This window comes from Dioszegia hungarica (genome assembly GCF_025882075.1).
Source record: "Dioszegia hungarica strain PDD-24b-2 chromosome Unknown MKK02contig_15, whole genome shotgun sequence".
NCBI classification, from domain to species: domain Eukaryota; kingdom Fungi; phylum Basidiomycota; class Tremellomycetes; order Tremellales; family Bulleribasidiaceae; genus Dioszegia; species Dioszegia hungarica.
This window is the reverse complement of record NW_026515772.1, coordinates 392,392-415,599: the sequence shown is the minus strand read 5'-3', so window position 1 is coordinate 415,599 and position 23,208 is coordinate 392,392. Positions and strand designations below refer to the sequence as shown.

Genomic DNA, 23,208 nt, shown 5'->3' with positions numbered 1-23,208 from the left:
TTCATGCACCTCATTCCTCAATCCGCTCAGTCTCGTCAACCACCTTTATCACTTGACATTCTTGATTTCGCAAATATGACACCCCCCGCTCCTCAGACGGCCGTTCCAGACACCCAGAAATCTACAGCGTCTCTGCTGATCGCTCGTCACCCCGGTCGCACGGTCTACGACATCAATCCAATCAGGCGGGAAATCATCACACACCTCGAGCTGCCGGATCTGGCGCGCTTCATCAGGGTGGAGAAGGGGTGCTTCTGGGATGTAGCAAGGGTGCTGTATCACAGTATGACGTATGACCAGGCGGCAAAGGTGTCCAGTCCTGACGTTGTGAGTTCTCTTAGCGCGTCATTCCTTCCGGAGTAGCAGCTGATGGGAAGGCACGACAAGAGGCGTACCTCGGGGCTGTCATTGACATGGATGCCCTGTCCATGTCAATCACTAAGAAGAATACGTCCCACGTCGGCAAACGTCTTCCTATCCGTACGCTGGGATACGGTGACGTCGAGGTCATCCATTCGGTTGTCCCCGCCGTCCGCCAGCGATACCCTTACTTGCGCACTATCCGCTTCGGCACTCGGCCATCCTCAAGCTCGATACCAAGGGGGAGACCACGCTCAAACGCCCTAGACGAGCCGAAAGTCTCCTGCATCATCAACTTTCGGTCAGCCAAACGCCCAGAGGCTTCCGGCGAGCTTGGCGTCATCGGGACGATCGAATTCTTCACCACATGCATCGCACAGCTCAACGAGGTGCCACCCACGCACATACAGGCACCCACCTGTCCTCCAGGCACGTACGAAGTACATCATCGCTACGACGCAGTCCTTGGTGGCCAGTCAGACCGCTTCCGTCAGCAATGGCTAGATGCCTGCAGCAGGGCACTGGCTTCTCCAATCTCAATACACGCCTGGAAGTCGTCTGCTCGGGGATCACCCTCGACCACCTCACTCGTATCTATCAGCGCCAGATGGATGGCGGGTACGCGGAGCGACTCAAGTACATCACCGCCACACCACTTGCTCGATTCGACATGGGTCAATTTCGCACTTTCGCACGGACCGCTTCGGCCTCGCTTACCAGCCTTATCCTGGCTCGGGGCGATCGGGTCGCTTCCAATTCCTCTTTGGTAGCTCGCATTCGACTCGCGGATCTCGCAAGCTTCTCGTTGATTGTACGAGAGTACCTCCCCAATCTCACCCAGCTCTACATAGCCATGTCGGACATTGACGCGGCCGAGAGGCATTGCGGACGCCTGCTGTATCCTGGGGGCCTGTGCATCGGGGGATCCATCAGCGATCTCATGATTTATGCGGCAGGACGATCTTCCGACAATCTCTACAAACTCATTCGAGTCCTATCGACCATGTGTAAGGCAACGGCGGAGATCGATATTCGTGGCCAGCACTGGACGACGGCGGATCAGACTGCATATCTCCGGGTCCTTCGAGCGTAAGCCTGCTGTATTGAATGCGCTGATTGCAGTCAACCCCCGGCCCGTCGTATCCACCTCGCCACTGTCGACTTCAAAACGCTGAGTATCACCAAACCCGATCAAGTCACCAGACTGACGTACTACGATGACGGCCGACTCAAGTCTCTGCTGGACGGTTGGCGGGACTCGTCTACACTTGCCGTTCAACGGGCACCGGCGGCTGTCAAGACTCTACAGGCGGAACTGCGGCGATGCGCCAGGGCGGCTCGGCGTCTTAGTGCGGTCGAACCGGGAGCGACCGCAGGAGACAAGGTGGCCGCGGCTGAAAAGTTGTTGGATGCTGTGGAGGTGGCGAGGGCGGCTGCGGAGGCGGTATTAGGGTGGTGTGACTACCAGGGGGAGGATGATGTTCTCGACTACATTATAGCACTGCAGGCAGACCTTGTATAGTGAGACGACGAATCATCAGCGATAGACTAGCATGAAGTGGTATATAACAGACACCTCGGGCTGTCCCGCATGCTCTCGGACAAGACAGCAAAGCTACAGAGCCGCTGAGCCGTTGTACCAGGCAGCTGACCGCGTACTCGTCGTCCGTGCTAGACCCCTCCAGGACTATCTGATCGGTGGAGGCGGAAGGAAAGATAAGAAGCGTTAGCTGTGAAAGGGCAGTCAGTATAGGTCATCATTGCAAGCAGGAGAGGATAGGCCATTGACGATATTCATTTCTCTAGATAGCCACGAGGTAGCTCTTCTCCCCCTACACGACTCAAACCACAGAAAGAGGACTCATATTAGGGTAGTATTGTAAAACCGACAAGACTGGATACGTAGATGAAGAAAGGGGTATTATCCGGAACAGCATGAAGAACCTGAATGACCACTCTACTTCTTCTCCTTGTCTTTTGGCGAGAATGCCGACTTGATCTAGACCGTCAGCTTCGGTACTCCCCCATCAAAGGCTAGACTTACCTTGTGGAAGATGCTCGACTTGCGCTTCCTGACGTCCGATCCGCTGGTAGCTTCCTTGCCATGAGCAGCCTTGACGGGCGTTGTGGCGGGTGTGGTCTGAATGGAGGTGGGGGTGCCGGTCTGAGCGTTGGTAGTGGTGGCCTTGGTCGGCGTGGCGGGGGCAACGACTGGGGTAGGCTTGGACGCGGGAGGTGCGACAACCGGGGTGGGCTTGGACGCGGCAGGTGCCGCCGCAGCCGGAGCGGGAGCCACAGCGGCGACAGGAGCGGGCACGGGGATGGGTGCAGGGGTAGCCGCGTGTGGTGGTTCTGGGGCCTGGCCGGCGCTGGTGGTGGGGGCGGTGTGGATACCCGAGGTGTCCTTCTTGGGCGGGGCAGGTGCGGTAGGGTTGACGGACTTGGTGTTGGGGCTGACGGCGGCGCCACCGGCGGCGATCGGACCAGTCGCAGCGGGGCCGGTGACGGGGGAGGATGCGCTGGTACCGTTCACCTGGGCAGTGGTGGCGCCGGTCTTGCCTGGGTTGGTCTCGGCCTCGACCTTGGCGGCTTTAGCAGAGATGGAAGGGTCGGCGCCGATAGGCTTGGCAGCCGAGGAACCGTTCAAAGCGGCACCCTCGAGCGTCCGGTCCTTCTTGGGGTCCTTCTCCGAAACGGCAGTGATGACGGGCATGGGGACCTTTTTGTGGTTATCGGTGGTCTCGTTCTGGGCGGGAAGGTCGTTGGAGTGGTGCTCGGCTATCATCAGCTCATTCTACATAGGCACTCACGCTTAGGTGCGGTAGACGCGCTCCCGACCTTCAGGTCCTCGACCTTGCGAGCAAGATCATCAACAGCGGCAGATGGAGGCTTGGTGTTGACAGGCGACACCGTGTCAGTCTCACCATCCCGCTTCTGGATGGTGTTCAGGTCGACACCAGCAGCCTTCGCCTCGGCAATGGTCAACTAGATGTCAGCTGTAGCTCAGATGATGAGCGAAACACTAACAGGTTGGCCGTGGGTAAGATCAACACCGGTCGCCTTTTCAACGGCAACAGCAGCCGCCCCGACGTACGCCCCGATACCTGCGAGCGCAGTAGCGCCGAGATGCGAAGCCTTCTCGAGGTAGGTCTCCTCGTGGGGAGCTGTCGCCTCGCCGACGTTGGCGCGAGCAGCTGTCTTCTCGATCGCCTCAGCGGGCGTGACGGTCTGGGTAGTGGTGGCAGGCGCAGCGGGAGTGGGCGGGAGAGCGACCGCGGGAGGAGCGGACGGGGCGGTGGTCACGGGAGCGACGTGCGACGTGGAGGGTGCGGCGGTAGAAGCTGAGATGGGCTTGGACTCGACCTCGGCGACTGCCTTGGAAGTAGCAGCGGAATGAGCCGAAATAGGGGCGCCGAGACCGAGATCACCGAGGCGGGGCATGGAGCCGGATGAGGCGGGGGCCGGAGCGGAAGCAGCCATGAGGTTGGTAGGCTCGGCCTTGGCGATGGCCGGGACCGGCGCAGGCTCGGGAGCTCGCGAGACGGGCGAGCTCTCGCGCTTGGGCGCGACCGCGGCAGCGGCAGCAACGGGAGCAGCAGCAAGCGCGGCCGGGGCAGCGTGAGGGGGCTCGGTCTTGTGCTCGGCAGCAGGAGCGGGAGGAGCAGTGTAGACGTTGTTCATGTTTCCAGCAGCGTCTGCCTATTAGCCTTGCACCGCGCGGGGCGAAAGATACTCACCCCACTCCTTGGCCTCGTCCTCGCGAACCTTCCATTCTGCTCGTCAGCGACGTCCTTTTGATCGAGCCGAGTACCCACCACCATCAACGACATATTTGAAAGCTTGCTTCTCGCCCCATGGGAGAGCAACTTCGCCCTTGAAGGTGCCGTCGGCCTGCTTCTGCAAGGGCGAGGCCTTGTCGGACCAGCTGTTGAACCCGCCAGAGATGTGGACCTGTGAGTGAAGGAGTATAGGCAAGTAGAGTGGTGCGACAGAGGGATAATGGAGGAAAGAAGCAGGGTCAGCGCGTCCCATCTGCTGACGAGGAAGACTCACGGTCTGCGGTCCGGCTCCCCAAGTGAAAGTAGCGTGATGTTGACTCATAATTATGAGATGTGGATCGGTAAAAAGCGGTTGAAGGGTGTTTCGGGTCTTGGTATATGGGTTTCGGGATGATTCTGCACTATTTTGTAGCTGTCTAGCAGTGTCTAAGCTGTGTCTATAGCAGAGATAGAAGCAAAGGTGAGAGATGAAAACAAAGAGTGCGACAGCATGTGTAGTTTTGGCTGGGGAGCGGGGCAGGCACACAAAGTACAAAGGTTATTTAGATCCCGCTAATCGGTTTCGATTCAATGACGTACACGCTTTCATAAGCAAATAAGGCGCGACTAACTTGTATGCATCCAGCTAGATATCTACTCGTTCCACGCTATCACAGCCATGCAGAACACGCCAAATGCCATAGCAGCGTACTGGGCATAAGCTGACATCTCTATTGGAGGATGAAGCTCACCTCTTTGAGTGCCTGCGTTCCGCTTCTCGACTCGGCGAGCAGTTCTGGAATGACGCTGACGCTGGCAATGTACAGGAAGCCTTCTGTCAGCAAGGCCAATACACTGCTCACCTCCTGCTGTCATTGGTATGACCAGTTCACCCCCGCCCACACTTGTCCCAAAGAACCCCTGTCCCACCTTCAACACCTGATCCGCCTTGCCCGTCCCGCTCGTTTCTGCGATCCAGATCCCCAAGAACGTGCCTACAAACGCTCCGACAGCGGTAAAGAATTGACTTCCCATCGCTTGGCGCTTAGTGAAGCCGGACTTGATCAGGATAGAGTAGTCGGCAATCTAAATGAGCCATGTCAATGTCAAGCTCACCTCATGTGGGATCTCATGGCAGAATGTCGCTATGGTCGTGACAGCTCCCAGAGCTGGGCTCGAGTAGAATGAAGCGGCCATGGCTAGTCCGTCGGTGATGTTGTGCGTAAAGTCTCCAAAGAGGTTGAGGTAGGCAGAGAGGCGGAGTGACGGGTTGGGCTTCTCAGCAGGCGCAGCCGGAGTGATAGCAGTGACGTCTGACGGGGACTTGCGAGACCGCAGCTCTCCCTCTGACGCTTTGACCGCCGTGGATTTGGCGCTTGACTCGACTGGCGCGTGCGAGTGGGAATGGGAATGGCCGTGCGAGTCCTCGTTTCCTGCGGCGGCGTTTAGTACCCGCATAGTCTTGTCCAGGACGAAGAATGCGGCAAAGCCGAGAAAGATGGAGCCCCTGATATCAGCGAGGCCTACCACAGACGTACCCGATGACGATGTTCCGCTTGGGCTCGACCGCAATCGTCGAGTATCCACTTTCGCATCCTTCGCCAAAGAAGGCATGCGGGACCAGGTGAAGAAAGACATCGCCCAGGAGTCCGCCCGTAGCGAATGCGATCATCGTATTGAGAGATGATGGCTCGAGCGTGGCCGGCACGGCGAGCAGGATAAAGTTGGGGATACTGAAAGTCAGTCAACGCCAAAGGACGCGGGAGCAGCTCACGATGAGATGTAGAAAGTTGCAAGGACTGGAGGATCAGCTGACCCCATCATGTGGAGCTCTGAGCTTACTTGAGTTCCATGCTGGGCTCTCAAACGGGAAGAGCAGAGCGAACATCCGCTTCATGGAGGAGCTATGGTCATGTCCATGCCCGTGTCCCTTCTCGTCCAGCTCGGGGATGCCCTGTTGCTGCTCGTCAGCTGATTATTTCGCTAAGCTCACATGTGACAGCGCATAGGTCGCCGTAGCCCCGAGAACCAGGGCCAAGACCGCAAGATGAGCTGTTCTCGACTTGATCATGTCGGTGATGTTGAAAGTGGACAGCGAGAGATCTTGGTTCAGTCGCGTGCATCATTCCGTACCCGGGCCTATTAATCACGGCATCCGTTGTCTCCGCGCCTAACTTCCCTTTGTCTGACGTCATGATCTGAGACCGATCGACGAAGGCGGCGATGACGGCGACCCTTGCGACGTTCCAGACGGCCTTTTGGTCGACGACAAAGGTATAACTTCTGATCATACATATCACACCCAACATCTACACCTGATCTTATACACCCTACTTCCCAACCAAATCTACCAACATGTTCGGCTCCGTCTCACGCACACTCGGCTTCCTCGCTCGCACACCACTCATTCAGCCACCATCCGGTCCCGCCGCTATGGAGCTGAGCAACATGTCGGGTCCTTCCCGCAGACCACGAGCTGCCAGCCGGACCTTCTCCAACCTCAGCGTCCGGAGCGGATACAATGCGTATGCGATGGACGGACGGAGAGGCTATGCAAGCGACAAGGGGCGGCAGGAGCTGTACTCGGACGAGACGGGCAGTCTTGGTGCAGGCGTGAGTATCTCGGATTATTCGCCTGGATGCGGCTGATTGTCAGATTGACGACGTCGCACACACCGATGCTGCTTTCGACAAGAACCCCGACCCAGAATCATCGGCCAAGAAGATTGAAAAGGAGGTGAGCCCTTCCTAGTCCTCATCATTTGGTTCTTCTGCTGATTCAGTAGACTGGCAAAGACTTTACCAACAAATCATCTTCCAACCCAGACTACTCGAAGACCTCAGGCAAGCAGGGAGAGACGGGCGGCGAGAATGCGTTGAACACGTCCAAGTTTGGGGACAAGAAGTAGGACGTCTGCGATGACCCGATACCAACCATAGTTATAATCACCATACCGAAGTCTCTCAATCCATGTAGCCTATAATATTACCCAAGCTGAGACGAGCCTCCTCGAACGAAGTTTGAGGTATCAGAGATGATGCGCCCCTTCTTGACGAATAGGCGCGGACCGGACGACCATACCCTGCAGCACGTGGCACGCCAAGTTGCAAGTTGCTCTCGGGTCCCGCAAACGAGCCGCAAACGCAACGAGGCGGCGCATCGCCACAAGTCATCTACAATACTAGCGCGAGACCATCGATATCGCCTGCCATGCTAGCGCTAATTAATATGAGGGGCCTCCCCGTCCAGCGAGGTCTCCGTCTCCTCCTGACGGCCCGAGCACGGCCGCGGCCGCACCGGAACTTCGGCTTGACAGATCTGACATCAGCCGGTCCCGGCTCCGGGATGGGGTCCGGGCCGCGCCTTGTGCCGAAATGGGGACCGTCTGGGACCGTTCAGGATGGACGCAAACCCTATGCGCTAGCCGTTTTTGTCACTATTGGACCCAGCATGCCGGCCTTCGGCATACTTAGTTTGGGTTCATCTAGCTCCACAGAAGTTTTGGACAACGTGGATATGCTGTGCAGCGTCCCGCACCTGCAACGACATCCGCTCCACCACTTGTGACAAGGTATATTATAGGGACCATCCATGCTGACTGAATGATCTCCTTCATACCACCATCATGCTCACGTATCTACTCCTAGTCTTTGCCATTGCATCTGCCTGGGCCAATCCTCTCCCACAAGCGCCTTCTCGAGTCGCCTCGGCGATGACCCGGGCGGCGTCGGCCTCATCTGCCGTCCGGCCCTACGTTCCGTATTCTCAAGTCCCCTTCGGTCTGACGTTCAACGACACCCAAGGCGGGAAGCGTATCCACCGTAAGTCCCCCCTGAGGTCCCCACTGACGCCAGCTTTCCTCCGAGAAGACCTCTGCATTCAAGTCGTCAACAAGACCCTCGTCCCCGGCGCTCTCATCAATGTGTACGTCCCTCCACAACCCCGCTAATCCCAGTGCTCGCTGCTTGAACAACTCGGCCCCCCTCCCTGCCCAGCGAAACCTCTTCAATCTGACCACACTCAACGTTACTTCCAACTACACCGGCCTCATCGCTCCCGCCAACCAGACCGAGTTGTGCCTTTCGGGCAAATGGCACATCCCCAAAAACGCTACCGATTATGCCACACGGGCCGACCGGGAGATATCGCTGCAGAAGTGTAATGCGACCGACCCGAAGCAGATGTGGCGGTATGGCGTGGACGCGCGGGTCGTGAACGGGACGGGGAGGGCGTACAAGCTGTCACTGAATAATCAAGGTCGGTGGCGTTGTCAGCTCGTGAGATCCCGCCGCTGATCCCGCAGAGCAATGCGCGACGGTTCTCCGAGAGCAGTTGGGCTCGGTCACGACGCTCGTGCTGAGCATGATGCCGTGTCTAAGCAGTGTCGGGAGTCAAGTAAGTCTTTGTCACATCATTAGTAAGCTCAGCTTATGGTATAGCTCTTGGTCGTCGTGAACGGCACCAGTACTCCGAGAGAGAAGCTGCCTGACATCCCCTTGCCGGGGTGGAACTGAGGATTGAAGCGCGTCAGAAGTCATATAATACCACCAAGTGTAGCGTTAGGCCGAGGAAGCTAAGAATGTACTTGTGTTTGCTCCTTGCCTTGTCCCTCTTCCTGTCAGTGGAGATGTGAGTGGTCAGTGCCGCCTTCGTTACAGCCAAGTCTCACCGGTTTGAACGTGTAGTTCGCCCGCAGATAAGATACATACAAAGGCAACAAGAGCGAGACGAGGAATGCTGGACCTTGTCGCGCCGGGAAACGACAATAACCGGTCGACTCCTTCTTGACATTCATCATATTACCATGCCCCTCATCGAATACACCCAGCCCAGCCCCACGATCCACCTCCTCACGCTCAATGCGCCGCCGGACAATCGGCTGACCCCTCCGCTCCTGCGCGAATTGGGCGCGCACCTCGACACGATCGAGGCCAATTGGCGCAAGGCGGGCGGAGGTGAGATGGACAAGGCCAAGCGGGATGGGTTTGAGCACAAAGGCGCAGGCGCGGTGATTTTGACCAGCGGGTGCAAGGGATTCTTCTCGAATGGGCTGGACTATGCTCGGAGTCTCAAGGAGCCCAAGTTCTTCCAGGGTGAGTCGACGCAAAGATGGCGCTGATGGCAGAAATCTTTGATCCGGTCATGTACAGGCTATTGACGTTCCCGCTCGTGACGATTGCTGCTATCAACGGGCATGGTGAGTCTAGTGAAGGATGAGCTGACCACAGCGTTCGCGGGTGGCTTCATCATGGCCATGTCCTGCGACTTTAGGCTCATGACGTCGGGTCGAGGGTTGATGTGCATGAACGAGGTGAGTCCGCGCCTGACACCGCTAAACTCAGCTCACATTCTCTTCGCCCATGCCCAACTCGTTCGTCCCGCTACTTCGAGAGCGCATCCCCAACCCACGCGACTTCCGAGACACGATGATGGCCCGGCGTTGGACGCAGAAGGAGGGGTTGGCTATGGGGATCCTGGACGAGGTGATTGACGGGGAGAAGCTGATGGACCGGGCGATGGAGGTGGCATTGCGGGAGGCACCAAAGGTCGCTCCTGGTCCTTGGGGCTTTATCAAGGTGAGTCAAAGCAAGACAAAGCTGATCAAAGCAACAATCGTACCGCGAGTACATCCTGGCCAGCCAGTCCGACCGACCCATCATGTTCCCGCACATGGAAGCTCAGGCGTTCTGGAAGCGACACGGCGATGCCAAGTTGTAAGGTAGTTTGATGCATGTATGGTGACTAAAGCTACAATTGCCATTATATAGATATAGATGCTCTTCCCAAATCCTCCCCTACACCCCCTTCATCATCGGCGCGTTACTCGCGGTGCTCATCCGGGGAGTGGTGTCGACCACGGGACCGTTCCCCAAGTAGGCGTTCCCGATAGCAGTCTGAGTGGTGTCGATGGACTGTCCCCTGTTGCGTGCCTCCATCTCCCGCTGCATCGCCTCGGCCCGCTGCTCCGCCGTCATCCAGTTTTCAGGGTGTGTCTCGAACGCCTTGCGCCCGGTAAAGTCATCTCCCTCGCCGTGGCGCTCCTGCCATCGCGCCAAGCGACGCATGTACCGGGGCGAGCTCTTGCCAGCGGGCCAGAGGTCGGCGACGAGGGTGGCGAAGTAGAAGGTGAGGAGGAAAGCGATGGTCCACTCGAGGGCGGCGCAGGCAGACGTGATGTTCTCACATTGTGCTGCCGAGTAACGCGAAGTGGCGATAACATCACCGCCGCAGAGGGCATAAGTGACACCGAATGCGATGGCGCCGAGAACAGCGAGGAGGACAACGACGAGCTTGTAGATGGAGTTGCGGAAGAGGGAGCGGCGGTCTGGGTGATCTTTGTGGAGGGACCACTGAATGTCAGCAGGATCTTGTGGTGGACATACGATTTCAGCAGATTGGAAGATGCCTGAAAGAGCAACGCCAATGACGAAGACCAAAGCCATGGGCCAGTGGATGTTGGAGTGGTTGAAAGCGTCAAACTGGGGTCAGCTGTGTTTCGACGGATGACTCACGATTGAACAGAGGATCAATCCTGCTGAGCCAACAATGCAGAAAAAGATGGCGACCCAGTCAAAGATCTTCTCCCGCTTGCGCAAGTCGGTAGGGAGACGATCAATGTGGCGAAGCCAGCGCTCAGCAAAGAGACTCATAATGTACAGCCTAAAGTCAGCTCTAGCGACGACGCTACTCACCCCGAGGTCGAGCATGAGATCCCGATGAAGAGCTTCTTGTGCACTGCTCCAACGTCGCTGATATACACCACCGCGGCCTCGTCGCCTCGGTACCGTGGCTTGCCGGCGGTCACCCAGAGCAGCAGCATCGCGAGGATACCGCCGAGCCATACGAGCGTAGCGAGGATCGGGAACCACACGTAGGGTCCAAAGACTATTGTCAGCCCAACTCATCAACAAAAACTTACAAAGATGGGAATGGGGCGTGCGCGTGTTGAGCGTTCCCGGTAAGCGGGGCTTGCCATGCTTTTCGTGGGTGCTCGAGTATTGCTCGTTGGCTCTGGATGCAGCGTTCATCTTGACGGCGAGATGAAAGAGAGGTATGGAAGAAAGGTGAGCAGTTGACAGAGAGCAGAAGGGAACTCGTCGCTCGATTGGTTTATACTTGCCGGTGACATCCTTTTTCGACGAGGCGTTTCAGGCTGCGATTGACGTCATAACTCTGCCGTAAACAGCACACCGCCGCGTCCGGTGATCAGCAGAGCGACGAAGTTTCGGATCTTAAATCGCATCCGGTCGAGCCGTCTCAGCGCAGCAGCGTAGTATATAGAGCGCAGCGTAGCATGACGTACAATCAGTCCTACCAGTGACAAGGCAGCTCGTGGGCGCAGCTTCCGTGCGCCCGGCACCGAGCTGACTCGCAAAGTTTCTGGTGGATGAGAGACGGGGTATTCGGCCGAGCCAGACGGATATGCGTCATGAGAACGTGAGGGTCACTGCGTGCTGCATGCAGTCGAACGGGCCTGCATATGAGCGCTGAGCTCGATGACCATACTATAAGCAAGCCAAACCGCAACGAAGCGATGCCCGTCGGCCAGCTCGCGGACCTCTCGGAACGAGATCCCGGCGGCAACGTAACCGACTATGACGTAGTTCAAAAAGTCGGTATCGCAGTGAAACCTCCACCTCCACCTCCGTCTCCAATCCCCAATCGCCGCCCCGCATCACAGTCAGGCACTCAGATATAAACAGGAGCAATCACGCATCTCCCCCGTCAAATATCCACCAACCCACTCTTATAACCACATCTCTACATACCACCAAAATGTCTTCCAACCAGACCGAGCGTAAATTCGAAGGATGGGCGGCCATGGACGAGAATGCCGTCAAGGGCGGGATGAAGTGGACCGAGTACGAGCCCAAGGAGTTTGCCGAGGACGACGTTGAGCGTGAGTCTTCCAGGCCTGATGTGGACCATAGCTGACGTCTCAGTCGAGATCCAATACTGCGGTATCTGCGGTTCCGACCTGCACACCATGTCGAACGGCTGGGGAACCACAAAGGGAATGTACCCCCAGGTTGTCGGCCACGAGATCGTCGGCAAGGTCGTTCGGGTCGGCAAGGACGTCAAGCACCTCAAGGAAGGCGATGTCGCCGGTGTTGGCGCTCAGTGTGACTCGTGCCTGGAGTGCGTCAACTGCAAGAACGGTGAGTTGCTCCATTCTCGCCCAGAGTTACGCTGACATTCAGGCGAGGAAAACTACTGCAGCAAGGGCCTGACCGGTACCTACGGCGGCAAGTTTTCCCGCACTTCGGCCGGCTCCAAGTCGTACGGTGGATACGCCAACTACTGGCGCGGTCCCGCCCACTTCACCGTTCTCATCCCCGAGGGCGTCGACCCCGCCGAGGCCGCCCCTATGATGTGCGGTGGTACCACCGTCTTCACCCCGCTCAAGCAATACGGCGCCGGGACCACCGCGAAGGATGTCGGTATCGTGGGGATCGGTGGATTGGGGCACTTCGCCGTCCTCTTCGCTGCCGCCATGGGCGCCAACGTCACCGCCATTTCGCACTCGCACAAGAAGGACGAGGACGCCAAGAAGCTCGGCGCAAAGCAGGTCATTGTCACTGGCGATGACACCAAGGCCGCCTTCAAGGGTCACGAGCGCTCCTTGGACCTCATTATCGTCTCCTCCAGTACGTTCCTTTTGTCGACTTTGGGGCGCCGAGCTGATGATCAGATGCTCCTGACATGCCGTTCGACGCTTACCTTTCGCTTCTCCGTCCCCACGGTCACCTCGTCATCGTCGGTGTCGCAGAGGAGGGTTCTCTCCCCAACGTCCACCCCTTCAACCTGATCATGAGTGAGTTACCTCTCCGAGATCTTCTGGCAATCGCTGATATACAGGCAACGTTCACATCTCCGGTTCCGCCATTGGATCAGTCAAGGGCATGGAGGAGTGCTTGAAATTCGCTGGCGACAACAACATCAAGGCCTGGGTCAAGCGATACCCGATGAAGGAGGCTAACGAGGCGGTGAAGTCTATGAACGAGGGCGAGGCTCGGTACAGATACGTCCTTGTCAATGAGGAGCACGGCGGCAAGCTCAACGCCTAAGCTGTGGTCCCGGTCTTTGTAGTCAGCCAGTACTTCATGTAGCCCAGTCTTGATGAACCTGTTGAAGTTGAAGTTGGAAGTCTTGAGCTCAATCTACCCTTACGGAAGAGCATGCCCATCCACTCTGCAACGATCACACCCAGATCGCCACACCCACTCTTAGATAGGTCTGACGGACCAGAGCCTGGCCTCATCTACATCGCTTGTAGGGACCCCGGCTGTAGGTGCCATGGCGGCAGGGGCTCCTTAAAGCTTGTTAGACGATAAGAGGCGGCGTTCCAGCTGGCGTTCCCCTGTGTCTGTCTGCCCACAGCTGTTCCCTGTGCATTCAACAGCCACCAAAGAGCTCACTCAAGACAGTTTCAAGACTCGCTCAGACAAGAAAGCACACGCGCCCTGACGTCATCGGTATGACTGGCCGCCGGCGCCGTGTCCCTGAATGATCGTGTTCCTGCCTCCACCTCCACCGGCCACTCCTCGAATTTCGGAAAAAATGTTGATGATCAACCAAGCAGCTATCGCAGCTCAAAGACCGCAATCTACGTCCGAGATGATGCAGCTATATAAGACGCAGAAACATCTCCCTATCCCCCTCACACATACTCCCACTCAAAACCTTCTACACCACACTAAACACCATTTCAAAAATGTCCACCACACAGACACAGCGCAAGTTTGAGGGATGGGCGGCGATGGACGAGAACTCGGTCAAGGGTCAGATGAAGTGGACCGAGTACGAGCCCAAGGAGTTTGCGGACGATGATGTCGAGCGTGAGTGATCTGTGGTTTCCAGCTTGGTCCGCCACTGACCATCAGTCGAGGTCCAGTACTGTGGTATCTGCGGCTCTGATCTCCACACCATGTCCAACGGCTGGGGCAGCGCCAAGGACATGTACCCCCAAGTCGTCGGTCACGAGATCGTCGGCAAGGTCGTTCGGGTCGGCAAGGACGTCAAGCACCTCAAGGAAGGCGATGTCGCTGGCGTCGGCGCTCAGTGCGACTCTTGCCTCGAGTGCGACAGCTGCAAGAAGGGTGAGTCTTCGTTTGGTTTGGGGTTGGGATAGAGCTGACTGTCAGGCGAGGAGAACTACTGCTCTAAGGGCATCGTCGGTACCTACTGCGCCAAGTTCTCGCGCACGTCCTCCGGCTCCAAGTCGTACGGTGGCTACGCCAACTTCTGGCGCGGACCTGCTCACTTCACCCTCCCCATCCCCTCCAACATCGACCCCGCCGAGGCCGCGCCGATGATGTGCGGTGGTGTTACCGTCTTTGCCCCGCTCAAGCAGTACGGTGCCGGAACAACGTGAGTTGTGTGACCTTGATGTGTTCTGCTAGGGACGCTATCTGACGGGCCAGCGCAAAGGACGTAGGTGTCGTCGGTATCGGTGGATTGGGACACTTCGCCGTTCTCTTTGCGACCGCCATGGGCGCCAATGTGACCGCCATCTCGCACTCGCACAAGAAGGACGAGGACGCCAAGAAGCTCGGAGCTAAGAAGGTCATTGTTACCGGCGACGACGTCAAGGCGGCTTTCAAGGGCCACGAGCGTTCTTTGGACCTCATCATCGTCTCTTCCAGTAAGTCTGCTTGCTTCAGCATGGGTCTATGCTGATCGTCAGACGCCCCCAACATGCCTTTCGACGCCTACCTCTCGCTTCTCCGTCCCCACGGTCACCTCGTCATCGTCGGTGTCGCAGAGGAGGGTTCTCTCCCCAACGTCCACCCCTTCAACCTGATCATGAGTGAGTCCTTCCGTATCAGTTGTAGAAGCAGCTGACATGTAGGCAACGTGCACATCTCGGGCTCCCTCATCGGCTCCGTCAAGGACATCGCCGAGTGCCTCAAGTTCGCTGGCGACCACAACATCAAGGCTTGGGTCAAGCGGTACCCCATGAAGGACGCGAACGAGGCGGTTGTCAGTATGAAGGCGGGAGACGCTCGCTACCGTTATGTGCTTGTCAACGAGGAGCACGGTGGTAAGATGAACGCCTAGGTGTAGGTGAGGGTATCAATCATAGAAATTAGAAGTTGAATAGAATTAGATGCATTGTCATCAGCAGTACATCTGGTATCAGTAGCCCCAGATACGCCGAGGATCGTCAGCTGTTTATCGTCCATCAGTACATAGCAGTGCAAGTGGATGAGGAGCAAGAGAACACCATCATGGCTGGACCCACCAAGCAGCCGAAATCCGATGCCGTAACCGCCGGCAACGTTCAACCGGTCTGACCAGCAGTACAGAGCTCCTTCTGAAGTGTCGCTCAGTCACCTTGAGCTCGTTCTACACTAATCATATCTGTGCATAACAGCTCAGGCAAAGCTCAGGAATTCCTTTCGCTGATTCTACAACTTCGCTTCAACAAGAAAGCGCGCTCAGACTTTGAGCGAGACTAGCAGAATGTCTTCCGCTCCGAAACAGCGCAAGTTCGAGGGATGGGCGGCGATGGACTCGAATGCCATCAAAGGGGAGATGAAGTGGACAGAGTACCGGCCGAAGGAGTTCTTTGATGATGATGTCGAGCGTGAGTACCGCTGCTGCGTCTGATACTCTTCACATTACTGACCCCCTAGTCGAGATCCAATATTGCGGGATCTGCGGGTCCGATTTGCACACCATGTCCGATGGCTGGGGCTCTACAAAAGGGATGTATCCTCAGGTGGTGGGACACGAGATAGTGGGCAAGGTGGTACGCGTCGGGAAGGACGTCAAGCATCTGAAAGAGGGAGACATTGCGGGGGTAGGAGCGCAGTGCGATTCCTGTATGGAGTGTGTGAACTGCAAGAATGGTACGTCCTCTACTCGATATAGCTGACTCTAGGCGAGGAGAACTACTGTAGCAAGGGCCAGACTGGAACATACTGCGGTAAATTCAGGCGCACTGCCAAAGGGTCCAAATCGTACGGCGGGTATGCCAATTACTGGCGTGGTCCCGCCCACTTCACCATCCCCATCCCCGACAATCTCGATCCCGCGGAAGCTGCACCGATGATGTGCGGCGGCGTGACCGTGTATACTCCGCTGAAACAATACGGGGCCGGAACGACGTGAGCTGCATAGCCTTGATACGTTGATTGAATCGACCTGAGCTGAATCCTTCTAAGTGCGAAATCCGTTGGGGTCGTAGGTCTGGGAGGATTGGGACACTTTGCCGTCCTCTTCGCTACCGCGATGGGAGCAGATGTGACGGCTATCACACATTCGCACAAGAAGACCGAGGACGCAAAAAAGCTGGGCGCAAAGCAGGTGATTGTTACCGGAGATGATATCAAGGCAGCCTTCAAGGGGTACAGGCGGAGCTTGGACCTAATCATCGTTTCTTCTAGTAAGTCCTTGTTGTTACAGAGCTGACTCTAGACGCCCCCAACATGCCCTTCAATGCGTACCTCTCTCTGCTCAGACCGCATGGCCACCTCGTGATCGTCGGAGCGCCAGAGGAAGGCACTATCCCCAACGTCAGCCCGTTCAACCTCATCGGCAGTGAGTATCTCATCGACAAGCCCAGTCCGAGCTGATCCCAGGCAACGTGCACATCTCCGGCTCCGCTATCGGGTCCGTCAAAGGGATCGCCGAATGCCTCAAATTCGCAGGTGATCATAATATCAAAGCCTGGGTCAAGCGATATACCATGAAGGATGCGAACGAGGCGGTGGTCAGTATGGAAGAGGGAGCGGCAAGGTATAGATATGTGTTGGTAAATGAGGCGAATGGTGGAAAGATGAGTAAGTTAAGTGATTATGTACAAAGTTGGAGCTGATGAGACAGGAAGCGGCTTGACCAGTCGTTTATAGGATACAGTCTGTCAGTATGTATCAGCTGGGCTTGACATCATGGCCGGCGTGTAAGGTGGGGGATGCATGATAAGCTAAGACCTCTTCTTGCCGGCTGTACTTGACCTGTCAGCTCCGGATAGGAATAAGGGTCCCTCTCCCCAGCCTCCAGGCGCATCCCCCAACTGCCACCCGCCTACACCACCTATACCGGTCCAAACCCACTCGATACCACCCCGGATCCTCCCTGGTATCGAGGCAGGGTAGTGCAGCGGGACGTGTTCGGTTATAGCAAAGTGTGCTGCCCCGGCGATGAGGCCAACGAGGTAGCCGACCGTTATTTGATACGCAGAGTGGTAGTGCAGGTGATACCTGAGCAATCAGCTGGCGCCCACGAGTAGTTCTGATAGCTGTGAGACTGGCAAAGGTAGACTTACCGAGAATAAGCGACCAGGAGAGACCACAGAACCAGCCCAAACAGGCAAACCGCCGTGCGGATCGTCCTGACCGTCTGTACCCCTGGCCTTGTATCTACCGCCCTCCCAGTCTTTCTCGCCTCCATGTCCCTCCGCTTCTCCATGCTCAGCGCATATCCCATCCCCCAAGCAACCAAGAAGCCCGCCGCTTGGGCATGACTGCTCGGCATCCCATATCCCTCGCCCACATCCCCCAGCCCCAGCAGCCCCTTGTATGGCCTGTCCCCTTTCCACCATCGCTTGAGGATCAAGCTGAGTGCTTCATTCGCTACCGAGCCTAGAGCGAGTAGAAGGATCGTCAATCGGCGAGTGAAGACTGCGAGCGTAAAGTACGCGACGAAGAGGAAGATTGGTGTGAGGGAGAGCAAGGTGAGCGGGATGGAGAGTGGGTGCAGCGGGTCGTATAGGATGTGCGTGAGGGCAAAAGGCTTGAGCGAGGGCAGCGCTCTAGTCGGATCGAGTGACATGGCGTGGACTCTATAGACTGGTCGAGCCATGTATAGTCGCAACAGGCTCTGAGCGACTTTCCAACCTCACGAGCGAGCTGAAGGAGAAGGATACGCACGGGCATGCGGATGTTGTCCCAATCTCCGCCCTAGTGAAAAAGTGCCACACTGAAATCCGAAATTCCGCCACCCGTTCCCCCTCGGCGGCGTTATTTTCTCAATTTGGCCCCGCGTGCGTCTTGCTGGTGTACCAAAGATCTTCGCGCAAACGGTCTCTCTCTGCATCCATCAAGATAAGCACGAGCAAAAATGGTAAGGCTAGCATGCTGATGATGAAGTGTGCAGAGCTGACATCCACAGTCTAAGGTCAGTTGTAGTCCGGTTCTCATCGCCCCTCTCGGAGCTACGCAGGCGGGGGAAACATAGCTGACGGAAGGTCCCTCCTTGGTTGATCTGGTCACTTTGCTATACAGGGTACACCTTCGTTGTGAGTATTGTCTTTCAAGACGCAAGGGGACTAGGAGGCGTATAAGGCGAAGACGACGGTATGGGGAGAGAAGAACAGGCGGACTTTGGAGATATAGGGAGAGGATAGACCTCAGGGGGAATTGCTGTCAATTTTGCTCAGAACACCTCGCTGACTTGTCTTCAGCGGTAAAAGGCATTCCAAGTCGCACACTCTGTGCCGTCGTTGCTCCAAGCGCTCCTTCCACATCCAAAAGAAGGGTACGTTGCCCTCGAAATCTGAAGCGGATCAGTACAGAAATGGAGGAGAACGGACTATCGAGTCTCGTGCTGACGTTTCAGTCTGCTCCTCATGCGGTTTCCCTGCTGCCAAGATGCGCAGCTACAACTGGGCTGAGAAGGCGAAGCGGAGGACGACCACGTGAGTGTACCGACATTAGGGTTGGGGTCAAGGGATCACCTCGGCCCTCCTCTTCCTAACGATAGGGCGGAGCTGACTAGCCAGCGGTACCGGCCGTATGGCTCACCTCAAAGACGTCAACCGTCGGTTCAAGAACGGCTTCCGGGAGGGTGGTGCCGCGACCAAGCGCACCAAGACTGCTTCTTCTGCTTAAGCGGGGGTTTGAGGGATTGGAGGTCTGTGGGAGGCGGAATGGGGAATGGCAGAGACGGGGCATGCATACCGCCTGCCTGAATCCTGGATGACCTGGATGTTGAGGCGATGGTGTGCTGGGCGTGAGAGGAAGGACAACGGGGAGGCGTTCTTTCTACCTCCAGAGCTTTCCTGTCTCAATCTCGACGCCGATTCTGTGCTCGTTGCTCTTGTTCATCTGGGCGTCCCCGCTGCTGCTGGAAGATCTGTACGATTGAGATCTATGCGGCTGGCGCTCAGGCCATCCACTTCTTGTCGATCCCAAATTTGAGTTCGGCGCAGCAGCCATCGCATTTTAGTGCTCGTTTCGTCCCTGCTTTGCGCTTTGGTGTCTCAGCTCGGTCTCCACCAGTCAAGCATCGCCCGAGCGCCCATCCTTCCTCGACTCCAAATCGCCATGATTTGATTGACCCTCGCATCGCACAATGCGCATTCCCTTGTGCTTTTCTTCCAAGCCAACAACGACGGATGAGCCGATCCGCCCTCCGCCTCGATCGATAGCTCACGCTCGGACCGCCAGCACAGCGGATATTTACCATCCCTGGGTCGAGCCAGATCCTACAACGCTGAAGAAAGCGGGGTGCATCTTTTGTGATGTGTCCAAGGAGAAGGGGTTTGCGGTGGTGCACGAGGATGAAGAGTTGATCGCTTTCCGGGATCGGTACGTCTGCTCCTTGGTAGCCGGGAACTGGGCTGACAGGAAGATCGCCGAGGGCCAAGGTGCATCTGTTGATTATACCGCGGTACCACATCGGTAAGTATTGCGTATCTTACAAGGATCAAGAGACGTGCTAACGATGGGCAGCGGACTCTGTGAAGAGCTTGACTTCTGACCATGTACCGCTTTGTAAGTTTGATGATATCTCCGGCTGACTCGTAGTGGATCGCATGATCTCCCTTGCCGACACCCTCATCCTCTCCTCAGATCCATCCTCGCCGGACCCAGTCTCGGCGTCAGCGAGGCCCAAGCTAGGCTTTCATATCCCGCCATTCTCCTCGGTCCCGCATCTCCACCTGCACGTCCTCGTACCGCCATATACCTTCCTCGGCAAACTGAAGTATCCCATCTCTCACCGGTCCGGAGGTACATCTACGAACACGTTCCCGGAAGACGGGAAGGGCATAGGAAAGAGGGGTAGTGGGAAAGGGTGGAGCTGGTTCGTCGAAGCTCGGCAGGCGAGGGGTATTCTGGAGCGGGGCGGTAGCGTCAAGATCGGCCGATCATAGATGATGTACATCTTATCTTTTGGTTATATAGGTGGCACAGATCCCCAATCTACACCATCATCCCATGTATCCAGCCCCGAACGGACCAGTTTGGCAGGCACACCCACCCACAGCTCATTCTTTCCCGTCGAGCGGGTCAGAACTGCCCCTGCCCCAATGACACACCCGTCCCCTATCTCCACTCCGCCCAGCACAGTCACGTTCCCGCCTAGCCAGACATTCGAGCCGATCTTGACAGGTCGGCTAAGCTCAGGGCTGTGGCTACCACGAAGACGAGGATTGAGGGGATGTGTGACCGTCGAAAGGGTGCAGGAGGGGCCAATCATCGTGTAGTCACCGATCGTCACTGACATTAGGGTCAGATGAGTCAAGTTATTTCGTGAAGAAACTCACCTCCTCCGGTATCTTGTATATTAATACCTGTGCCCAGATATACTCCGCGGCCAAGGACGGTATGGCTGCCCCACTCAACCCATAGTGGGGGGATGACCGTACATTCCTCACCAATCCCGCCCAACAAGGCCCGCAACGCCGCATCCCGCTCTGAACCCGCAAGCGAGTCGTTGAAAGCCCGGAGCAGAGGCTCGGTGTTGTCTGCCTCAGCAAGGATGTAAGGTGTAAAGTAATTGTAGGGTCGGCCTGAGCCGAGGAGAGGGTAGTGCGCGTCCGAGGAAGGGTGCGTTTCGGGGTCGAACGAGGGGTTGGGATGTGGTCGATCTGCAAGAGATGCTGGGGTTTTGTTAGAGGACATGACCGAGGCCGAGCTCTCCGGAGGACCTGGAGGGGAGACTGCGGGGTTCGGCATGGCGGCACTATCTCACGTCAGGAGGAAGAGCGGAAAGCAAAGAACGCGCAAACTTTTCAGCTGAAAGCTGAAACGTGCTGGTCGATTACGCGAATGCAGGTCGACCAAGCGCATCCCGGCCACCGCTCAACACAGTGCGCATACGGTTTGCGGAGGGCTCTCTTTGCACGACCGCAGAGCTACCTCTCCGAGGCTTTATAACGGCAGGACCGCAGCTGTCCTCACCAGACCCATCCCGGATGCAATGGAGCCATCCCAGATCTGACTTATGAAACGCGTCAACTTACCCCATTCGGCAATTCCCTATGCGACCGGTGACTTCTATTCCCGCGGTGCTCAGATCGGATCCGCTGTCATAAATAGCATCCTTGACCTCACTCCATTGTCTTACACAGCCTCTCATCGCTGTCGCAGCGCCGGAGCGGAGCGGCTATGTACGTCACTGTGTCTTCAACGGGAAACGGGGTACGGCGCAGCGGGGAGTGACAGTCACGCAAAGGGAGTCGTTGGGCAACACCTCGCAACCTATAAGAAGCCGATCCTACCTTGCCCTTCTCCCTCTTCCCATCAGACTCAACATCAACCACCTTCCAGCCTCACCTCAATCTCACATACGCCAACGATCAAAATGGGACTCTTCGACTTCTTCGAGAACGGCAACTCTCAGCGGGACCAGGTGTACAACATCGACCCCGAGAACGACGAGCACAAGTCTAAGCTCTCGCACGAGCTCATCGGCGGTGCGGCCGGCTTTGAGGCCATGAAGGCCTACGAGCAGCACTGCGAGAGGAACGGGAAGCCCGAGAGCGTGAGTCACCTGCTATCCTCCTGGCTGTTCTGGCGAAGGGATGTGAACTGATCCTGCAGCACAAGATGGCCAAGGAGCTCCTTGCTGGGTTCGCCGCGGCAGAGGTTGACAAGCTCTTCGAGACCAAGGGTGAGTCACGGTACCGCTTCCCTATACATGCCTACGCCCTTTCATCTTATCTGTGCCCTTCGCCTTGGAACATAGCTGACTTTCAGGTCTCGACGCGTACGACCGAGAGGAGGCCAAGCGTCACGCCAAGCGCCAGGCAGAGCAGGCTCTCAACCAGTCTGGCGAGTACTAGGCGGTGGGACGGAATGACATCACGAAGGGAACACGATAGACTGGAGATGATGCAATGAAGTAAAGAAGCCTATACTGTACGCGACACCAGCTGTCAATTTGAGCCATCACAGATAACTTTCCGGGTCACGAGGCGGTGCTGAGGTACATGTCATAGCTGTGCAGCCGTGCGGAAAAGTTTACCAGGCTAGTAAGCCTTGACCACGCTCATCGCGATCGTTCAAGATGCAGGCATCCCTTCAGACTGATGGAAGGGCCTCGCTCAGGGAAGACATCTCACACAGGCTCGGTAACGCGGCAGGAGTTCGGCGTCCCGGAATGGACCTCAGAACGTATGAATCACCCGCGGACAGCAGTCAAAGGGGGTGAGGCTCGTCAAAGCTTCGTAGCGAGGCAACGGTACCCTTCTCCTCGTCCTCGTCATAGCGCTACCACCGCCTTCCTAGGCGTATAAGAAGAACGCCCGCCCGACCAATTCTCAGCATCGCCCCTCGTTTACCACGCTCCCTCTCGAACATATACCCACTCCACCCCTCACTGTCCACTATGGACAGCCTCCTCAGCTACTTCAACTCCGATACTTCGGGCCGCGACCAGGTCTTCAACCTCAACCCCGAGGGCCAGGAGAACATGGGAAGCCTCTTCCATAAGCTAGCTCATCGGAGGTACGGCGGAGCTCGAGGCGATGAAGGCATACATGGACACTGAGGCAGAACGGCCAGCCTGAGAATGTAAGTACCTGGCTCTCATGATGGCTGATAAATGGCATAAGCTCGCTGGCTGGGTTTGCGGCCGCCGGGGTCGGTAGGCTGTTCGAGATCAAGGGTGAGTCTGTCCCTCCTATTCCGCCTGGATCTCGTCATATGCATTTCGCATCATTGTTGCTCCTGTTGACATCAGGTCTCGACGTGTACGACCGCGAGGAGGCCAAGCGTCAAGCCAAGGAACAGGCTGTCCAGGCGCTCAACCAGTCTGGCCGGTACTAGAGGGGATATCTAGTGTCAGTAGCGTCAGAGCTTGAGATAGTCGGATGCAGCTACGCTTGCTATGTTCGGTCTGTCAGTCTAGTAGAAG

At 56.8% G+C, this 23,208-nt stretch overlaps 15 protein-coding genes across 15 annotated transcripts; 11 read left to right on the top strand and 4 right to left on the bottom strand.

Moving 5' to 3' along the window:
• Positions 1 to 75: 75 nt before the first annotated feature.
• Positions 76 to 1,882, top strand: MKK02DRAFT_38051 (uncharacterized protein; the record flags this gene model as incomplete). Its single annotated transcript, XM_053089901.1, has 4 exons — positions 76 to 327; positions 378 to 800; positions 875 to 1,449; positions 1,483 to 1,882. The coding sequence occupies 4 exons, from the start codon at positions 76 to 78 to the stop codon at positions 1,880 to 1,882; spliced, it is 1,650 nt and encodes a 549-aa protein (XP_052944297.1).
• Positions 1,883 to 4,772: 2,890 nt separating this feature from the next.
• On the bottom strand, positions 4,773 to 6,015 carry MKK02DRAFT_34466 (Zinc/iron permease; the record flags this gene model as incomplete). Its single annotated transcript, XM_053088947.1, has 7 exons — positions 4,773 to 4,829; positions 4,871 to 4,950; positions 4,982 to 5,204; positions 5,235 to 5,625; positions 5,657 to 5,851; positions 5,893 to 5,917; positions 5,961 to 6,015. 7 exons carry the CDS (start codon positions 6,013 to 6,015, stop codon positions 4,773 to 4,775), a joined length of 1,026 nt encoding a protein of 341 aa, XP_052944296.1.
• A 458-nt stretch (positions 6,016 to 6,473) lies between these two features.
• MKK02DRAFT_38049 (uncharacterized protein) lies at positions 6,474 to 7,027 on the top strand (the record flags this gene model as incomplete). Its single annotated transcript, XM_053089900.1, has 3 exons — positions 6,474 to 6,731; positions 6,775 to 6,855; positions 6,905 to 7,027. The coding sequence occupies 3 exons, from the start codon at positions 6,474 to 6,476 to the stop codon at positions 7,025 to 7,027; spliced, it is 462 nt and encodes a 153-aa protein (XP_052944295.1).
• Positions 7,028 to 7,831: 804 nt separating this feature from the next.
• MKK02DRAFT_38048 (uncharacterized protein) lies at positions 7,832 to 8,633 on the top strand (the record flags this gene model as incomplete). The annotated part of the gene is made up of 5 exons (XM_053089899.1): positions 7,832 to 7,940; positions 7,974 to 8,043; positions 8,075 to 8,376; positions 8,423 to 8,514; positions 8,559 to 8,633. 5 exons carry the CDS (start codon positions 7,832 to 7,834, stop codon positions 8,631 to 8,633), a joined length of 648 nt encoding a protein of 215 aa, XP_052944294.1.
• Positions 8,634 to 8,923: 290 nt separating this feature from the next.
• Positions 8,924 to 9,837, top strand: MKK02DRAFT_16843 (ClpP/crotonase-like domain-containing protein; the record flags this gene model as incomplete). Its single annotated transcript, XM_053085694.1, has 5 exons — positions 8,924 to 9,212; positions 9,245 to 9,316; positions 9,348 to 9,430; positions 9,462 to 9,695; positions 9,727 to 9,837. The coding sequence occupies 5 exons, from the start codon at positions 8,924 to 8,926 to the stop codon at positions 9,835 to 9,837; spliced, it is 789 nt and encodes a 262-aa protein (XP_052944293.1).
• Positions 9,838 to 9,914: 77 nt separating this feature from the next.
• MKK02DRAFT_28241 (Frag1/DRAM/Sfk1 family-domain-containing protein) lies at positions 9,915 to 11,147 on the bottom strand (the record flags this gene model as incomplete). Its single annotated transcript, XM_053087516.1, has 5 exons — positions 9,915 to 10,469; positions 10,503 to 10,598; positions 10,632 to 10,779; positions 10,812 to 11,004; positions 11,039 to 11,147. 5 exons carry the CDS (start codon positions 11,145 to 11,147, stop codon positions 9,915 to 9,917), a joined length of 1,101 nt encoding a protein of 366 aa, XP_052944292.1.
• A 748-nt stretch (positions 11,148 to 11,895) lies between these two features.
• Positions 11,896 to 13,187, top strand: MKK02DRAFT_28240 (chaperonin 10-like protein; the record flags this gene model as incomplete). The annotated part of the gene is made up of 5 exons (XM_053087515.1): positions 11,896 to 12,019; positions 12,063 to 12,278; positions 12,321 to 12,767; positions 12,812 to 12,934; positions 12,979 to 13,187. 5 exons carry the CDS (start codon positions 11,896 to 11,898, stop codon positions 13,185 to 13,187), a joined length of 1,119 nt encoding a protein of 372 aa, XP_052944291.1.
• A 647-nt stretch (positions 13,188 to 13,834) lies between these two features.
• On the top strand, positions 13,835 to 15,180 carry MKK02DRAFT_34463 (NADP-dependent alcohol dehydrogenase; the record flags this gene model as incomplete). The annotated part of the gene is made up of 6 exons (XM_053088946.1): positions 13,835 to 13,958; positions 14,004 to 14,219; positions 14,265 to 14,490; positions 14,544 to 14,764; positions 14,807 to 14,929; positions 14,972 to 15,180. The coding sequence occupies 6 exons, from the start codon at positions 13,835 to 13,837 to the stop codon at positions 15,178 to 15,180; spliced, it is 1,119 nt and encodes a 372-aa protein (XP_052944290.1).
• A 405-nt stretch (positions 15,181 to 15,585) lies between these two features.
• On the top strand, positions 15,586 to 16,962 carry MKK02DRAFT_38043 (chaperonin 10-like protein; the record flags this gene model as incomplete). The annotated part of the gene is made up of 7 exons (XM_053089898.1): positions 15,586 to 15,709; positions 15,759 to 15,974; positions 16,007 to 16,232; positions 16,290 to 16,510; positions 16,543 to 16,665; positions 16,707 to 16,837; positions 16,951 to 16,962. The coding sequence occupies 7 exons, from the start codon at positions 15,586 to 15,588 to the stop codon at positions 16,960 to 16,962; spliced, it is 1,053 nt and encodes a 350-aa protein (XP_052944289.1).
• An 88-nt stretch (positions 16,963 to 17,050) lies between these two features.
• On the bottom strand, positions 17,051 to 17,898 carry MKK02DRAFT_38042 (putative pyrophosphatase; the record flags this gene model as incomplete). The annotated part of the gene is made up of 2 exons (XM_053089897.1): positions 17,051 to 17,327; positions 17,393 to 17,898. The coding sequence occupies 2 exons, from the start codon at positions 17,896 to 17,898 to the stop codon at positions 17,051 to 17,053; spliced, it is 783 nt and encodes a 260-aa protein (XP_052944288.1).
• Positions 17,899 to 18,530: 632 nt separating this feature from the next.
• On the top strand, positions 18,531 to 18,956 carry MKK02DRAFT_16720 (ribosomal protein L37e-domain-containing protein; the record flags this gene model as incomplete). Its single annotated transcript, XM_053085674.1, has 3 exons — positions 18,531 to 18,603; positions 18,685 to 18,763; positions 18,848 to 18,956. Coding segments are annotated over 3 exons (261 nt in total), but the record flags the coding sequence as incomplete, so codon positions are not given.
• A 463-nt stretch (positions 18,957 to 19,419) lies between these two features.
• Positions 19,420 to 20,221, top strand: MKK02DRAFT_38040 (HIT-like domain-containing protein; the record flags this gene model as incomplete). The annotated part of the gene is made up of 4 exons (XM_053089896.1): positions 19,420 to 19,655; positions 19,699 to 19,748; positions 19,800 to 19,841; positions 19,875 to 20,221. 4 exons carry the CDS (start codon positions 19,420 to 19,422, stop codon positions 20,219 to 20,221), a joined length of 675 nt encoding a protein of 224 aa, XP_052944286.1.
• A 23-nt stretch (positions 20,222 to 20,244) lies between these two features.
• On the bottom strand, positions 20,245 to 21,026 carry MKK02DRAFT_28237 (trimeric LpxA-like protein; the record flags this gene model as incomplete). The annotated part of the gene is made up of 2 exons (XM_053087514.1): positions 20,245 to 20,567; positions 20,615 to 21,026. 2 exons carry the CDS (start codon positions 21,024 to 21,026, stop codon positions 20,245 to 20,247), a joined length of 735 nt encoding a protein of 244 aa, XP_052944285.1.
• A 628-nt stretch (positions 21,027 to 21,654) lies between these two features.
• Positions 21,655 to 22,135, top strand: MKK02DRAFT_16964 (uncharacterized protein; the record flags this gene model as incomplete). Its single annotated transcript, XM_053085714.1, has 3 exons — positions 21,655 to 21,834; positions 21,894 to 21,963; positions 22,050 to 22,135. 3 exons carry the CDS (start codon positions 21,655 to 21,657, stop codon positions 22,133 to 22,135), a joined length of 336 nt encoding a protein of 111 aa, XP_052944284.1.
• A 545-nt stretch (positions 22,136 to 22,680) lies between these two features.
• On the top strand, positions 22,681 to 23,120 carry MKK02DRAFT_38037 (uncharacterized protein; the record flags this gene model as incomplete). Its single annotated transcript, XM_053089895.1, has 4 exons — positions 22,681 to 22,799; positions 22,848 to 22,865; positions 22,907 to 22,959; positions 23,035 to 23,120. The coding sequence occupies 4 exons, from the start codon at positions 22,681 to 22,683 to the stop codon at positions 23,118 to 23,120; spliced, it is 276 nt and encodes a 91-aa protein (XP_052944283.1).
• Positions 23,121 to 23,208: the final 88 nt, after the last annotated feature.